The sequence below is a fragment of the Elgaria multicarinata genome, chromosome 4 (assembly GCF_023053635.1).
Source record: "Elgaria multicarinata webbii isolate HBS135686 ecotype San Diego chromosome 4, rElgMul1.1.pri, whole genome shotgun sequence".
NCBI classification, from domain to species: Eukaryota; Metazoa; Chordata; class Lepidosauria; order Squamata; family Anguidae; genus Elgaria; species Elgaria multicarinata.
In genome coordinates, this window is record NC_086174.1 from 63146877 (window position 1) to 63164545 (window position 17669).

General features: G+C 40.9%; 1 protein-coding gene across 1 annotated transcript in view; it reads right to left on the bottom strand.

The window, feature by feature from the left end:
• The window catches only part of SMOC2 (SPARC related modular calcium binding 2), a 165252-nt gene that overhangs the window by 41694 nt on the left and 105889 nt on the right, over window positions 1-17669 (bottom strand). Inside the window, exon 8 of the mRNA XM_063125418.1 lies at window positions 6593-6782. Within this exon, the coding sequence (XP_062981488.1) occupies window positions 6593-6782 (190 nt within the window). The remainder of the gene's footprint in view (window positions 1-6592; window positions 6783-17669) is intronic.

Consider the following 17669-nt stretch of genomic DNA (forward strand, 5'->3'; position numbering starts at 1 on the left):
CTATCATTTCAAAAGCAATGTGGTTATACTGAAGTTCAACACAGGGTGTGCACACAGCCTTTCTCTGAAGTTGTAGCCACACATGCACAGATGCCAAATAAAGCACATGCTAGAAATCCATTAATTACGATTCATGCCGTACTGTGAGATAAGAATTGCTGAGCCTTTTCAGAAACTTTTCACCCCAAAAATGTGTTCAACTTGCCTGATTTGGCAATAGCTTACAACAATATTACCCCACTTAGATAAATCCATCATGCAAATATTTCAGCTTGTGAGTCCATAGCAAACTCTGGCACATAATATTTTCTTATACAAGAAAAGGAAAGCTATGTATGTCCCTTAATTCCCAGTTCCTGCATGATTTTCAGCAAGTCACTTTCCAGATTGAGAGCTTGAATATTTGTTTGTCTTTAAAATAGGGATGTACAAGAATTTTGCTTTTGCTCACAAAACATGTGAGCGTGCTGAGTTAGAAGCTCCAAACATATCCACCAAAAATGTTCACAAATTGCTGGACATGTGCTTGTATTTGATTTGCTCAACTTTCCCAGTTCAATTTTGTGCAAATTATCTAACTTCTGCAAATTTCCCTCTACACTGAATTATCCCTGCTTTAGACTATGAAGGAAAGTTGCACACGTTACAAAATGTGTGAAAATTTGGGAAATTTGTGCAAATGTCATGTTCAGTCACTGCTTGATTTGCACTATTTTTCTGTTCATACTGAGCGAGCAGTGATCACAAATGCAAACAGGTATCAAGTATGAGATGAGCAGCAAGGCAATGTTCAGAGAATCCTAGAGATCTCGAATACTGCTCATTCACCCAACCCTATTTTGGTTACTCTTTGTTGATTACTGTTCTAGATTTTATTTTATTTTATATTATTAGACTAGTTATCTACAGATTACACATAATATACTAACATCGGGGGCAGGGTAGGTGGAGCAGCGAAATCAAATTATTATTATTTTTTAAAAAACTTACCTGTGTGCACGAGAGTTCGTGCGCATCGCCCCTTTAAAATGGAAAAAAAATGGCAGACGTGATGGGTCTTTCCTTCAGTTCATCATATCTGACGTCTAGACTAGGGCGACAGCCTGCGATAGTTGCATCACGGGCTCTCCCCTCCTCCGTCACTGATTTTAAGGTAGGTCTAGCAAAGGCCTTAGAGGCATAAATGACCATGGAAGGGAGATCCAAATGTCCAGAATCTGGAAGTCTACCATTGCAGTTCATCATGAGAATGTATCTGTATTACTCACAGATAAAATCTTAAACAGATTGCCCAAAGGATGGATTTAAAGTTGGACAGCATTCCATGGCTCTGTGTTATGCACCCTTATTACTCGTAGAGCTCATGGAAGTGTAAGAGACTCAAAGGCAATAAAATGAAATGAGACTTTAATCCTGTTACTGCTTGCAATTTGGGTATAGCTGATCCACTTGCAACTGCTATGACATTTACTTTTCCTCCGCAAATGCCAGTGTAAGAAATTGGACTTGCGAATGACAGATTTTTTAACCATCCACTGATTACTAATTAATTGGGAGAAATGATGCCAAGCAACTAAGAGCAATGTAATCCCCTACAGGGAACAAGGCCACCGTAAATGTTTTTAAAGAACATCTTATGTCAAAATACACAATGTGTGTAGAGGGGAAATAGCTCAGCTCAGCTCAGTATGATGGCATCAAGCCTGCCATTAAAGTAACATCAACTGTGTGGTGATGCAAAATCTGATGACTTACATTATAAACTGCAACAGTTTGATGATTTGCATTAGCTACATCAGGGCTGGGCAACTTTTTTTGGGCCTGAGAGCAGATTTCACAATTTGGGAAACTAGGCACCACCACAAAATGGCTGAAGGGAGGCATGGCAAAAAAACAAGTATCCTGCCCCAAAAGTGGAGTATAAGGCAGAGGTGGGGTTTGAGCCTTATCACTCTAAACAACTCCTTTGAACCCAGTTTTCAGCACCAACAAAACCTATTTCAAGGCAATCCCAGCTGCCAGTATGAAAATGCATGTTATTGTTTTTAAGGTGGGAGGGGTAGGGCGCCTTAGTGGGTGCCATGAAAGGTGGCTGGGGGTGCACTGTTGTCCACAGTCACCACATTGCCTACCCCTGAACTACTAATGTCAGAAATAACATCATGAATGCCACACTAACTAGAAAACCACCTAAAAGCAATAGCTTGATCGTATTTCATTGTTTTTCACACATTCTTGGCAGATTCCTTCCAGTTTTCAAGTGCAGCCCAATTGGATGGATGGATGGATGGATGGAAAGTGGGGAATGCATTATGGATTGAGACAAACACTTTTTCCTATCACATAGTGCCTCTTAGATTCACAAGCTGGAATCTAGAGATGCTTGAGAAATTCAGATTTTGTGAATTTCAATGGCAAAGGGCCTGATCCACACCTACTGGATTAATGCAGTATATACAAAGCATAGTATAAATATAAATATATGTGTGCATGGTGGCTGGGTGCGGGCTAAGCAGTTGTGTCTTCATAGAAGAAGAAGAAGAAGAAGAAGAAGAAGAAGAAGAAGAAGAAGAAGAAGAAGAAGAAGAAGAAGAAGAAGTTGTTGTTGTTGTTTAAATAGTTATTTTATAGCCTCTTTTCAAAGCCGTAATAACAAATCATACTGTGTTTTGTTGCTATGCTAGCCATGAAAATAACGAATGGCTGGAATGAAATAAATAGTCCCCGCCTCCATTGTTTAATTTATCTTCTCATTGTCCGAAGGAAACTAACATTTCTGGAACTGGCCAACAGCCCATCAGATACAGGTTGCCCCATGAAGGTGCAATGCAATTTCATGCTCAAGTGAGTATGTGTCCTGTGGGTGAAAGAGACACCTTTAGAGTAAGAAGAACAGAAGCTGTTTTGATGGCAAGCTCTAGATGAAGTGGATATTGATTGCTGATACATGACCTCTTTTAAACAGCGAAGTCAAGAATGAAAGAGAAATCTTTGAACTGGCTGCACTAATGTAGCATCTGGCAAACAGCCTGATCTCAGATTAATCTGATACCCCACTCTGCATTCTTCCCCTACCCCCACCCCCTTTGCCTCCAGTTTTTCCACTGCAACCATTACTCCATGCTCATACTTTTTGTTCTTTTTACCAAGTCCAGGTTTATTAGGGTACATACTCAGCAGTACAGCAAAGTTCTGTATCCTACACAGAGATTGGTGAGAAAATTGTTTCAGTTCATTTTTGACCAGAATTTCCCCAATTCAGGCTGCCTAGAACTAAATGTAGACCTGAATGCAATCTATTGTTATGATCGCCATACATGTTTGATCTTGTGTGTGCAACTCTGGATGCCTGCACTGGCTACCTGTATGCTTCCAAGATCAATTCATCATGCTGATTTTGACCTATAAATCCCTATATTGAAAGACCATATTCTCCCTTATGAGCCTGCCCATGCTTTGAGATCTTCTGGAGAAGCCCTTCTTTCAGTCCCCCCATCTTCACAGGCGCACTTGGTGGGAACATGGGAGAGGGCCTTCTCGGTGGTGGCTCCAGTGCTTTGGAACTCTCTTCCTGGAGAAACTAGACTGGCTCCCTCTCTTTGATGAGCTTTCAGAAGCAGGCTAAAACTTGTGGAGAATAATCTGGTCCTTCATCTATGTTAATGACTTATATTTTTGTCATGTATTTTAAATGTTTATGTTTTAATATTGTGGGGTTTTTTTTTTTTGGTACATTACTTTTCCTAGGATTTACAATGTATGTTTTAAACTTTGTAAGGCTGCCTTGAGGCCCAGTATTGGGCAAAAGGTGGGATACTAACAACAACAACAACAACAACAACTACAACGATGTTTGGAATAGCAATATTTGACAGGGCACATCTCCCAACATGAACTTAGCTCCAAGGCTCTCTTCTGGATGCCTGCTCTGAGGAAGGTACAAAGGGTGGCAATGAGGGAGGGGGCCTTCTCAGTGGTGGGCCCCCAACTGTGGAAAGATCTACCTGATGAAGCTCATCTGGTGCCAACATTGTTATCTTTTGGGGGCCAGGTGAAGACCTATCTCTTTTGCGGATGGAAGGCGAAGTATATGATGAGATTTTAAGTGGCCCTGGATGCGTCCTATAGTGATGGTTGACTGTTCAAAGTTGTTTTTAGATATATGTTGTCTTTGTGTAATTTAGGGATGGCGTTGACATCTGGCTGTGGCTCCAGGCCTGGCAAGGAATCGCTGGCTTGGGCCTCTGTTCACTAGTCCACAGATCCCCGAGCTTGCCTGACTTGGTGCATGCAGATTCCTTCAAAGCCTTCAAAGAATTTTCTGGCACCTTAAAAACCTAACGAATAGCCTTGTGGCGCATTGAAGACTACTTGTTATGTTTTCAAAGTGCCACAAGCCTCATTGGAGGCTTTGTTGTTTCAGTCATGAGTGCAGGCTGCCATTTACAGAAAGAAACACCCAGTGTGAGCAAGGTACGTAGAAAGCCACCTTTCACCAAATCAGACCATTGGTCCATCTAGCTCAGTATTATTTGCACTGATTGGCTGCAACTCTCCAGGGTTTCAGACAGGAGTCTTTCCCAGACTTACCTGGAAGTGCCAAGAATCGATCACAAGATCTTTTGCTGAACTACGGCCCACCCCCAACTGAAATTCTGAAACCCATCACAAACAATGAATGACTTTTCTGGTTTACTCTCCAAAAACATTGTTTTGTATTGGAGCAGGGGGGTGGGGAGAATGATCTATCTTTCAACCCATTTGTGCTTGTATCAAACTAAACATGCTGCCTTGGTTTCTGGTGAGCTTCCATCACAGTATTCCTAAAGAAGCCAAGCCCATATTGTTTCCTTTGGAAAGTGATACTTTCTCCGCCTGCATCTGCTGAAGAGGGTTTGCAAGTTTTTGCCATGTTTCTGGCTCAGATGAAATTCATGAACTTCAACTTATTATTTAACAACATGTTAAAAATACATTTCTCCTTTCTACTGGTTCCAGCACTGTTGCTCCATTGAAGTTAATCATGTGAAAATGGACTGTGGGGACTGTTTCTGGGAAATAATGGAAACATTTCTGAGGCTATATTCCTTTTCTTACATGGATGCTGGCAAACTTAATTTCTTCTTCTTCTTTACTAGACTGCTAAACGTTGCAGTTTCAATCTTGTATCTTCTCACATTAACCCTATGAGTTTTGGGAATGTTTTCCCAATTTTATAATAAAGATTTGAGAGGGAGTGACTTGCTCAAGGCCATACAAAAAGCAGGGGTGGGTGGGTGCGTGGGTGCAACTGGAATTTGTGTCTGTGTTCTCATAGCATAATGATCTGACATTGCTACATGTGCTGGTAGGATCCAGATTTAGTTGTCTTTGTAGTAGCTTTATTGAAATCTTTGGGATTTAAGTCCCATTGATCTGAATTGGCCTGCTCAAAGTATGACTACAACTGGATTCAATTCAATGAAATCAATAGGGTTTTAGTTAGAATTTGCATCTGGGCAGTAAGGACGCAGTCTTTATTCTACCAATATCAGTGGCAAAATTTCCAAATTTTCCTTTGATTTTAATTGCCCATGACATGGGCAATTTCTTAATGGAATCAAAATGAATTCATTACTAAAATCAGCACTTCAATCTGAATTCAAAACTTTTAAAATATTAAGTTCACACTGCAAAAATTTGAATGCAGTTATTACATTGGGAAACATTGCCATATTTGGAATGCCTGGTAATTGTGATAGTGCTGCTTTGTGACAGAACATTTATACTCTGTGTTGTGTGGTCTTACAGTCACTTTAAGAATCTCATTTAAGATTTTCTTATGAGGCAATTAAATTGGCAGTCGTCTGAAAATTATGGCTGCATAACATGATGGCTTTTCAATGTTAGTCATGCCAAAATATTATACATGTTGTTATTAAGCCACAAGACTAATCAAACAACAACATATAGGCCATGGCTAGACCGGGTGGGTGGGTGGAGGGAGATGATCTCACAATATGATGATCACAAGATCCTCCCCCTCAGTCTACACTTCCCGGGAAGACGGAGGACGTTGCACCCACCAGTTTTTTGAAAAACAACAACACAGGCGCTGGAGCACACGAGCACTCCAGTGAAAAAGTGAGTAAAAAAAGAAGAAGCCCTGCCCCTGCTCCCCACCCCCAATGGGCATGGAGCACTAGAAGAGCTCCATGCCCTGTGCCTGCTTCCCGGCTTCTCGTGGTTACTCCCAAGGAGCCGGGAAGAAACCGAGTCAGCTGCCCATACAGCCCGCGGTCTTGGAACGATCCCGAGACTGCGGGAAAAGCTGGGATTAAAGCTGTCCCGACCATCCCGGGGCAAGGGAGTGATCATCCCTCCCTGCCCCCGGGATCCTCAGTGCATTATGCAGATGCACAGGGATAATCCTGGGACAATCCCCGGGATATCAGTTCGTCTAGACATGCCCCTTGTCTGCCATACCTTTACCTATTTGTGTTTTTGTCAATCACCCGTTCTTTAGGAAATGGACCAACTCATCATCTTATATCATAAGACAACAAGGCATGTTTTCAAATACCAGTTACTATCTCCTAGTGAAACGTCTTACCTTGTTGATGTACCAGGGATTGGGCGTCCTGTATCGACAAGGACACACCAGCAATATCCTGTGGAAGGATGGCACTGCACTGGCTTGTAAAGGCCACCATTAGCACACTCGGGAATGAACACATTGTCTTTTTGGGGTTGTTTAGCTTCTTCTAATGCTGACTGAAGTTCTTGGTCGCAGGATGATGCTGCTGGGAAGAAAGAGCAATAAAGCTGTGGACATTACCTATGGATTAATCGAGTGACTCTCCAAAGGAAAACAGAACCTGGAGATCTGATACCCTTACACCTTCCTTCCAATGTAGGGTGGTCTGTTATGCATCGACAACAGAAAGGAAAGGCATCACTCAAAAAGAGGTCATTTGCATAAAATGTGTGTATGTTAATTTCTGTATAGATATAATTTTTAAAATAAATTTAGAAATAATGACTATAATTTAAATATAAATATGACACATCTCACCATAGTGGGAAACACTGTGGGTTGTATGCAATGGTAGGGAACCACTAGCAGATGTCCCCTTCCTCACTACAGACACCAGCACACTCCCAAATCTGTCACAAATCAGGGAACCTTCCAGAGGCCGCAGCAGATCTAGGGCATGTGCAGCTGGTTGCAGCAGGAGGAGGATGGGGAAGTCCAGTCATTCAAGTTGACTTCTACTCACACAAGGGGTAGATTCAACCCTGTGTACCTGTTCAGTCTGCTCTCCCAGTGCTTCTAACTGTTGATGGGCACTTCAAGGTCCACTTACTCTCCCTTTTTTAATTTCTCTTGATCTTTAAACCAGATTTGGACTGGATGGTCCTTCAAATAGAGGATGTCTTAGATGACTGTCCTCTGACAGTCCTTCCAACAGTGGACTTTAAAGACCTCTGTAAAGTAGGACACATGGCCATGCTATTCCAATGGCGTCCACCTACGTTAGAATTCACCTCTGCCGTTAAAGATGTGACATAAAGGTACACAGCAGAATTTTGTGATACTAGTCCTCAAGAGGCCTAGGTTAACCAAAAGTTATGTCTTTCAGATTTCTCTTTTGTATCTATTTATGTAATAATAATAATAATAATAATAATAATAATAATAATAATGGGGGAAAAGAGTGCATGCATGAAAAAGGTGTGTGTGTGTGTGTGTAGGAATTCCTACCCACTACACTTGGAGAAATAGGGTAAATAGGGTCACACCAGTTGTTTTCATCCATGCATCCTTAATTTCCCCTTATGCAAACCAATGGGGACTGTGGCCTGCCAGGGATCCTCAGGGCAACAGGTCCCTGGTGGGATGGTGGCTGGTGATCAACTCTCTCCATTAGTTTGGATTGGGTAAAGAGAGTGCATACACAGAAATGGCTGGTGGATGGGAAATCCCATCCATTGGCCAGGGAGCCCATTGCTTCACAAGAAAAGAAAAATTGAAATGTTTGCAAGTGATACATGATAACTAATCTAGAACTAGTTAATTCAGATTAATTTTAATTAATATTGTTTAAAACTAATTAGAGACAAATGGGTCTCTTTCATATTATTTTTTCTTTTGATTTAAACCGATGCATATCTTCATGTAGCCCTTCTTAGATCTAGTTCTCAATGACAAAAGGTTGGATGCCAAACCTTTTTCTGGGCTTGACCTTTTCAGGATGCACATGTGGGCCATATGATTGAACGCACCTCCATTCTCACCAAATGGATAAATATATAATATATGACAAGGAGAAATGCTCTAGCATAGCCTTCTCCCTGACACATTAGTTTTCTATAGTCAGGGATATTTTTGTGTATGGAAGAGCATTCAATACTAATGGAGAGGCGAGTAAGAAATAAATTTATGATGATGATGAGCCTCCACTTACAGTTTGAAAAGGTATAGCCCAGTTACCAGTTTACCACTTTATTGGCTCTTTTTGAGGACTAGGCCTTCATTTGAAGTATAAATGTTTGCTTTTGCTTCACTGTGAAGCGCTGAACACCCATCTTTCTACAGATTACTATCCCCTGTAATAACTAGTTAGTAACAGTGTGATCCTGTACATATCTATTCAGAAGCAAGCATCATTGCATTCAATGAGACTCATTCCCAAGTAACTGGATATCTGGGTGGCCAGCTGTCCTACTTTACAGAGGACAATCCTCTAACTGAATGGTCCCTCTATCTAAAGGATGACCCATTTGGCAATATGTAAGTGGCCACCCTTGACGGTAGAGGATTGCAGCCTAAATATGCAGAAAATTACAAAGGCAACTGTGTGCTCCTTTAACATTTCCGACCACTAAACCATTATTTCCTCTCCATTTCCTAAACTCCAGTGATGTGCACATGACAAACATCACCAGCAGAATAATGAAATCTACTTGCTATTAATTCTTTTCTTCTTCTTTTATTTTAATGCACACACTCCAGAAGAAGCCAGTAACAATATACCAGTGAATTTTACAAAAATGTTTGAGAAGTGATACATGATAACTGCTCTAACATAATGCAATTTAAATATTTCTAGCATTTAAGTTTTTTAAAATAAATAAATAAAAACTCAAATCACCAGTAGGCCTCTCATAAGAAAGTGATGGGTAAATTCCACACTCAAACTATCATGAAACTGCAGTCCTTTTTATGACCTTCTGTTTCAAATTATTTATTTATTTATTTATTTATTACATTTATATACCGCCCCATAGCCGAAGCTCTCTGGGCAATTTACAATGAACATTAAAAATAGGTATACAAATTTTGAAACCAACAAAAGTATAAAAAAAATATCCATTTAAAACAACTATTCTCAGGTCAGTTAAAAACTCAGCATATGCTGTTAAATGCCTGGGAGAAGAGAAAAGTCTTGACCTGGCACTGAAAAGATAACAATGTTGGTGCCGGGCAAGCCTCATCGGGGAGATCATTCCATAATTGGAGGGCCACCACTGTTTCAAATAATTTCAGTTTAATAGCTTAACTTTCCTAATCGTGCCTTAAGTTAAATTCACATTGAAAATCTGGGGGTCTGCAGGACCTCCAACAAAACTCCAAAATTGTGGTGTGGTTAGGGGTCAGTTTTTAAACCATTGGAAACTTGTGATGCAGTTAGAAGATCGTTCAGAGCCCTGAATGGATCCATTGGTCCAAAGGTTTTTTAGGTGATATGAGGGCTTGTTTCATGTTGATAGATGGCTAACTGAATACACTTCCATATTAGGAATATGCTGAGGGATGAAGGGATTGACATCTAATCACAGTACTTAGGGGGAGGGGTTGCAAATGATAAAACCCATTTTTCCCTGCCCTAGAACTCATTCGTTTGCTAGCTCATGGAGTGAGAAAGAGTCCAAGTTCTACTCTCAATATGCACTATTGGTGTTGGCTAAAAGGAAGGATTTAGGGAAAATGGCTCACATTTTGAAAATAATGAAAACCGTTCCAGTTGTCCCAGGAAGAGATGATGACTGGCATGCAGTCTCACAGCAGCTACGCAAGGTCTCATGAGACACAGCCCCTTCTTTCCACCAGCTGGCTCTCTAGCGCACTGATGTGGTGATGGCAACAACAGCAGGATGCGGGATGTGTCACATTGGCAGCAGCGCTGCCTCTGCCTAAGGTGGTGAAACATTTCACACCAGGCATGCTGCTGAGCGTCGGTAGAAGGCACGACAGGCAGAATTCCTTTAGTATAGTCTAAATGGTGTCTTGAGGTTGGACCAATGATGAGGGAGGAGTTTCATGAGACTTGGCATTTGTGCCTGATGATGAAACATACTTCTCTGTGCACTTAACTGATGGAAAGCAAAATCAATACACTTTTGAAAACCTGTGGTTTTCACCATACAGCTCTTATTTATGAGTCAAATTTTAAAAACAGACATCTTTACATTGAAGGCCTTTTCACTCCAGCCTTAAGAGACTGGCTTTGATTCTTTCTAAATAAGTTAAGTTACAGAAGTTTACAGAAGTAAAGTTTCCTGTTCCCCTCTTCCTTCCTACATCCATCTGCACATGCTGAAAACCTCCCTGGAGCTTTTTGCCAGGGGGTGGGGGTGGGTGGGATCCTGAACAATGTGTGATATGTCACCGGGGGGGGGGGGGGCTGAAGAAGAAGAGAAATGCCAAAATTGGATAGACCTTTTCATTATAAATATTTATTTATTTATGTATGTATTTATTCACTACATTTCTGTAAAACCCAATAGCTGGGATGCCTGTCACTGGGAAACCTGGTTCTTTTTGGTTCAAGTTCTGCAGTGTACCCAAGTTGGTTTGTGTTTGCAAACTCTGAGAACCTTTTGCACCTATTTTTGGGAAGGTTCTGCGATTTGCACAAATTTCTAAGCAATTTGCACAAAGTACGAACAATTTTTGTGCAAATTACACAGATTCAGCTGTAATTTGCATAATTTGTGCAAATTTTGCCATACTTTACACAAATGGCTCAGAAATTCTTGCAAATTGCAGAATCTTCCACCTTATATGCAAAATTCCCAGCAAATCTGCAAACTGGCTGGACTCACTAAACAACGTTCTGAGCAATTTGCACAAATGATGGACGGATTTTTGCAAGTTATGCAATTTTCGCCATAATTTGTGCACGTTGCTCAGAAATGTGTGCAAATTGCAGAACTTTTTTTTAAAAAAAAATGCTCAGAATTGCCAGAAAATCCATGAATTGGCCTGACTGGCTGCAGATTGAGTTGGGTGCTACAGTGGGAACTAAAATGAAGTCTGGGGCACTGAGCCAGAGAAAAACCTTCAAATCCCAGCCTTCAAATAGTTTTCTCAGACATCGCTACCCAATAGCCAAAGCTGAGGTAAATATATTTCAATTCAGTGAAGCCTGGAGCAGAATAGATATCCTCCTCTATCCATGCTTATTATGGCATATCAAAATATAAGGGTATCTGAAAACCATTTGTTTGTGTTTGCAGAGAATACCTATTGTACAGCTGATCACCCAGAACTTAGCACTTTCAGAGTTCGGGTGCATTCTTGTGGCCGAATGGAATGCTCATGACTCCAGCATTCCTTCATTTACATATGCTTTCCTGGCCCGATGAATTAAAGAGGCTGTTTCTCGCAGATGTAATCATTTAGCTCTGCGGTTGCCAGTTTCCTCTGGGACTATAATGTTGTTTATAAGGGCTGATCCTTTGGAAATGCATTGTGAACAAAAAAACATACTAGAAACAAAACACCCCATGCTTATTTGTGTTTGATCAGGAATGCAATCACAATCATATCATATCCTTCTTATAATGTCTCTCCATATCTATTTTTAGCATAGTTCTGAATTAGGCTAAATAATAATAATAATAATAATAATAATAATAATAATAATAATAATAAGTATTCATGTATAAAGCAGAAATTTGACATTTAAAGCATAGTCATGGAAAGTAAACTAAATTTAACTTTGTCAGGAACCAAATAATCTGTTTACATAAACCTGAGATATCAAAAGCCTCACTTTGTGCATGTTGGGGGGCAGGGAGGGAGGACATCTGTGTTCCCATTAATTTAAGGAGCAAATATTATAACAAAAGTAGTTGTTGTTTTTAATTGAACTCAGACCACTAGGAAAAATATTTTTTCATGTCAAATTCTGTCTTTCTGAGAGTTTCATTATCTTAATTTAAGTTATTGGGATATCAAAAATATTGGACACTTGCAAGTCTTTTTCTCCAGTGTAATTTTTAAGTACTTCCCCTGAGCTATCGATGTAGTTATGAAACATACTCAACAAACAAATACCTTGGCCTGGTCACGTCTTTGAAAACTGTATATACCTGATAATATACCAAGTATCACATATTATATATACCATATTGTATATTTAGATATTGTATATACCATATTATATACATAGATCTAGTTTTTGTTTTTTGCAAAGGCAAAATGTAATCTGAGCCAATTCGACCCTGCACTCAGTCCCAGAAACTGTTTCCAATTTTAGTATTTGTTCTAGAAAATGCAAAATCAGAGAAGTAAATGCCTCCTAGGACAAGAAATCCAGAGTTACAGAAGTGAATGCCTCTAGAACATGCAGAATGACCAAATCCCACAACTCCATGGGAGAAAATAACACAATGACTTGTGGTTCCTTAAAGACTAAGCACTATGTATTACTTTTTATTTTTTATTTGTTACATGTTATATTTGATACATGTCTTGAAGGAATAAATGGACCTGCTTCAAACTTTGCATGGCTAAAGCCCTACATAAGAGCTATCATGGTGTTAATTTTCATCTCTATCTTTAAAAATAACAGTTTTTTTAAAAAAAAAGAATTAAAACTTCAAACATTTAAAAATCCTAATAATCCAGGGATGAACAGTTCTGTTTCAAACTTTGTGTAACTAAAGCCCTGCTTAAGTGCTATCTTGTTGCTAAGTGTCATCTCTTTATCTTTAAAAATGACAGATGTAAGCATTTTTGTTAATCTCCATAGGCTATAATGAAGCGGCTGACACTGTCAAATGTTGACAGCTGCCAAACTTTAAATTGATAAGAGCTCTCTGGAGTTGCACCTCTTCATCACCACTGCAGCCTGCTTGTTCACTTGCCTCTTGCTCTGGCATGGACAACAGATGTAGTGGTTAGGAGGAGCAGTAGATGCCACTGCTTATTTGAACACTAACTCTCTGCCTGTCAAGCAAGCAATAGCAGTGATGGGAAAGAGGAGGAAGCGCAATAGCAGCTGGAGACAATGGTGCTTGAGAACTGGACTCACTGAGGGAGGGGACCCAATGAGGGTGTTTTGTCCAAGTGGCCCTCAGAAATCTGGAGCTGGCACTGAGTAGGAACCACAAGAAAGTACGGCACTATGTAGAATTCCTGTTCGGGATTCCAGCTGGTCATTTCCCTTCCCACCACCACTTTTCCATTTTCCTCCCTTCAACAATCAGCATTCCAGCAACACTGAAGGGGCATCTACTAGAAGGGGCTGCAAAAAAAGAAGATTCTCAGCAAGGTGCAGTCAGAAAACGAACCATCTTCTATGCCGCCAATTTGCCTGCAGAGGGCAGGTCATGCAATACGTTAAGGAGGCTTCTCTTGTGGATCAGAAGCAGTGCTCCAGAATGCCAAACAAATGATACAATGTTCTCCATTAAGGACATAAGAGTCACGCTGGATCAGACTTAGGGTCCATCTAGTCAAGCATTCTGTTCACACAGTGGCCAAGCAGCTGCCCACGGGAAACCCACAAGCAGGACATGAGTGCAGCAGCACCCCCACCCATGTTCCCCAGCAACTGGTATACATAGGCATGCTGCCTCTGATACTGGATGCTCCGTTATTAAAATGAAGTTGCTCTGAGTCACACTGTCTTTCCTTGGTTCGATCAGAGACACTTATAAGCACAACAGTTTTGCAATGTTTTGTTCAGGGTCAGCAAAATACCCTACTTCAACCTTGTTTTGAAAGAAAAAGCCCCGTGCACTGCCCTTGTTCTGGCCATCTCTGCACCAGGATCAATTTATCCAGAAAGTACGGAATTGTCTTTCCTGAAAAACCAGGGGAATTAATTCTTATAAACCGAAACCTCAACTGAAATGGGTGACTGGTTCTGGCATCATCCCAGGCCTAGAAATGAGGATGAGCCAGGAATGCAAAAGAGCCAATAAGAATATCATAGGATTATTTCCTTACTGCTCCAGCAATTTTTTAATATACTTCCATGAAGTTTACTTTTCATATGTTTATAGTCAGCTCCAATAGCTCAGCTTTTATTTTGGCTCCCAAGGCAAAAGCAGGCCCATGGCTTGGCTCTGTCATCAGTCTGTGAGCAAAACAAGGGCAAAGTGAATGAAAAACACCCCCACTTTCTACTTTAACTGGAAAACAGAAACTTTCTCCCTCAGTTTGGGTAATGTAATATTTCACATGTTCTATCAGTAACAACTCCCTCATTCAGTAGTTCTTTGTGCTACTGGTGACTTTGGCCCAAATCCTAAGGTGACATATTCTGATACAACTACTCTGAAGGGAATGTATCCCAATGTCTAATGAATGTAACATATTATATACTGGAGTGGCCATATTTATAAGCACAAGAGCTGCTGCATACCAGTTTTCATATGTCCAAGGGGTGATGCCTCATTTTACCTCTGTCACTATCTGTTCCCTAGAACTCTCCTGCTCGTAAGATAACATCTCTATCTTCAACATCTCATTGTCAGTCCCTTCTCTCCCTCTCCTCAGCAGTTCTCCACAGCCCCAACTCTGTTGCCTTATTTCTACTCTCATTTCAGCAAGTCCTCCACCTCCAACAGCCACTCCAATTGCAGCATTTCCCTCTTACAACTGTGTCTCCCCCCCCCCCAAGCAGGATCCAATGTCCAGTGGATTGTATCCAGTGAAGGAGAGTACAACTTGGGCATGGATTTGGGAATTTCTGACCAGCATACTACCATCTCAGACTATTGGTTGATTGATTCATTCCCCCCCCACTTACATATCACCTCCTTATTCATAGAATCATAGAAGAATAATAGAATAGTAGAGTTGGAAGGGGCCTATAAGGCCATCGAGTCCAACCCCCTGTTCAGTGCAGGAATCCACCCTAAAGCATCCCTGACAGATGGCTGTCCAGATACCTCTTGAATACCTCTAGTGTGGGAGAGCCCACGACTTCCCGAGGCCATTGGTTTCATTGTCTTATGGCTCTAACAGTCAGGAAGTTTTTCCTGATGTCCAGACAGAATATGGCTTCCTGTAACCTGAGCCTATTAGTCCGTGTTCTGCACTCTGGGATGATCAAGAAGAGTTCCTTGCCCTCCTCTGTGTGACAACTCTTAAGTATTTGAAGTGCTATCATGTCTCCCCTCAATCTTCTCTTCTCCAGGCTAAACGTGCTCAGTTCTTTCAGTCTCTCCTCATAGGGCTTTGTTTCCAGACCCCTGATTATCCTCGTTGCCCTCCTCTGAACACACTCCAGCTTGTCTGTGTCCTTCTTTAAGTGTGGTGCCCAGAACTGGATGCAATACTCAAGATGAGGTCTAACCAATGCTGAATAGAGGAGAACCAGTACCTTGTGCGATTTGGAAGCTATACTTCTATTAATGCAGCCCCAAATAGCATTTTCAGCCTAGCACTACAGCCTATCAAGATCACTTTGAAGTTTGTTTTCGTCTTCCAGGATATTAGCTATCCCACCAATTTTGTCTCATCTGCAAATTTAATAAGCATTCCTTGCACCTCCTTGTCCAAATCATTAATAAAAATGTTGAAGAGCACAGGGCCCAGGACTGAGCCCTGCGGTACCCCACTCTTTAGCTCCCCCCACAGTTACAATTACATCAAGGGAAGAGTAGGGACTAGCCTGTTAGCTCTGCTCCCTCCATCATAGCCTCATAGTCTCAAGACATGGTCTGAAGGCACATGAAGCAGTCATCTTGCTGAAACTAAGCAGATCTGGGTCTGGTCAGTGTTTGGAGGGAAGACCACCTGGGAACCACATGTAGCCACCTTGAGTTCCATAATGGAAGAAAGGTGGGCTAATAATAAGTATAAAAGATAGATAATCAGCTTTGTCAGCCACCACATGTTAGAGGGGTAACATGTGCAATGGAGAATCTTCTCTACCTATGTCGGGTCACCATTTGGTTTAGAAATCTGGAAGATCAGGGTTCTAAAGTGTGGCCTTGGAGCTTACACAGGTAGACCAAGCTGCCTGTTGTAGACTTTTTGGCATCTTATGAATTTAAAATGCAAAACTGCACATGCCCAGAGTATTTCTCCCCCCCCCTCAGGTTTAGCAAATAGGGTTTTTTGTTGTTTGTTTGTTTTTGCTCTAAGATATCAGAAATGTCAAACCACTTGTGAAGCATAGATTGGCAGGGAGGGGAGAAGAGAAATGTGAGTGGTGTGCTTCACAACTGAAGTCAGATGCATCGCCTTCTAAAGATCTCTCATCCCCATAAGATCATTAAGTCCTGGGTCTGAAGTGACCTAGCTGCACCATTGGCTCTGACTCCAACATTTGGCAAAGGATCAGTTGTGGAAAAGGACAGGCACATGAGTCTGCTGCTCCTTCACTAGCATATATCCCGTTTCCTTGCCTTGTTAGGGAGCCATGCTCACAAACTGCACATGGCCCACAAATCAGTGTTTGGCCACCCCCTGTTATGAATAAAACAGCATTTCTTTATGTTGGAGACATTGGATTCCTGGCTTTGTTTAAATAATAAGATATTGATCTGCTTACTTATTTTGCTCCCAGTGACAGCTAGGCAAAATAAAGGGCTGGGGGTGGTGGTTTAAAATCGTATTATATAAAGTATAACTGCTTCCTTTTATGTTTACAGCCCAAGTATCTGACATGACTCCATTATCTGACTTGGAAGGAACACAGGCATTTTTACATGTTTCATTGGCCAAAAAAACAACTTATACCAATGGAAAACGCCCTACATAAATAAACACTTAAGTGATCTGTTGTTTGTAGAGGCTATGGCATGTCTTTAAAAAAAAAATGGCAGTGTTTTCCCATCCCCTTTGTTGTGATGCATATTAGCATATATTAATTTAACATATTTGCAACAAATATTTGTCTGTTCTGGTCCTCACCTTGTCTTACCCTTAGGCTCACATGTTTAGTTTGAAGTCCTTTGTGACAAGGAGGAAAAGTCCAAAGGCCTGGATTTTTTGGCAGGATAGTTCAAATAAAACAGATTCTAAATGTTTAACTTCTTCAGACAGCAGCATTGCAAGAAACAGTGATGCTGGCATTCAGTCACCTAATAAGGCAATATTTTTATTACAGTTTACATGAATTCAGGCCTGATGCTCTGCTTAGACATTTCCTTCTTTCTTTTTATTTGAGCTGATGGAAGGTTGCCCCATTATTTGGAAGGAGGAGAAGGAGAAGATAATTAGAGGGGGGGGAGATACATGGTATATGAGGTCTTCAGGAGAACAGGGGACTTTGCATATGGAGAATTCAGGCAAGATGTATTAGTTACTAACATGAAAACTGCAATCTATGGTAAGTGTGGGAGCAAAAGAATCAATCAAAGATATGAGACTTTAGCCAATTGCTGGATGTAATCTAGGCTTCTTGGGAATATTAGCTGAGGGGGGTGCAACATGAGAG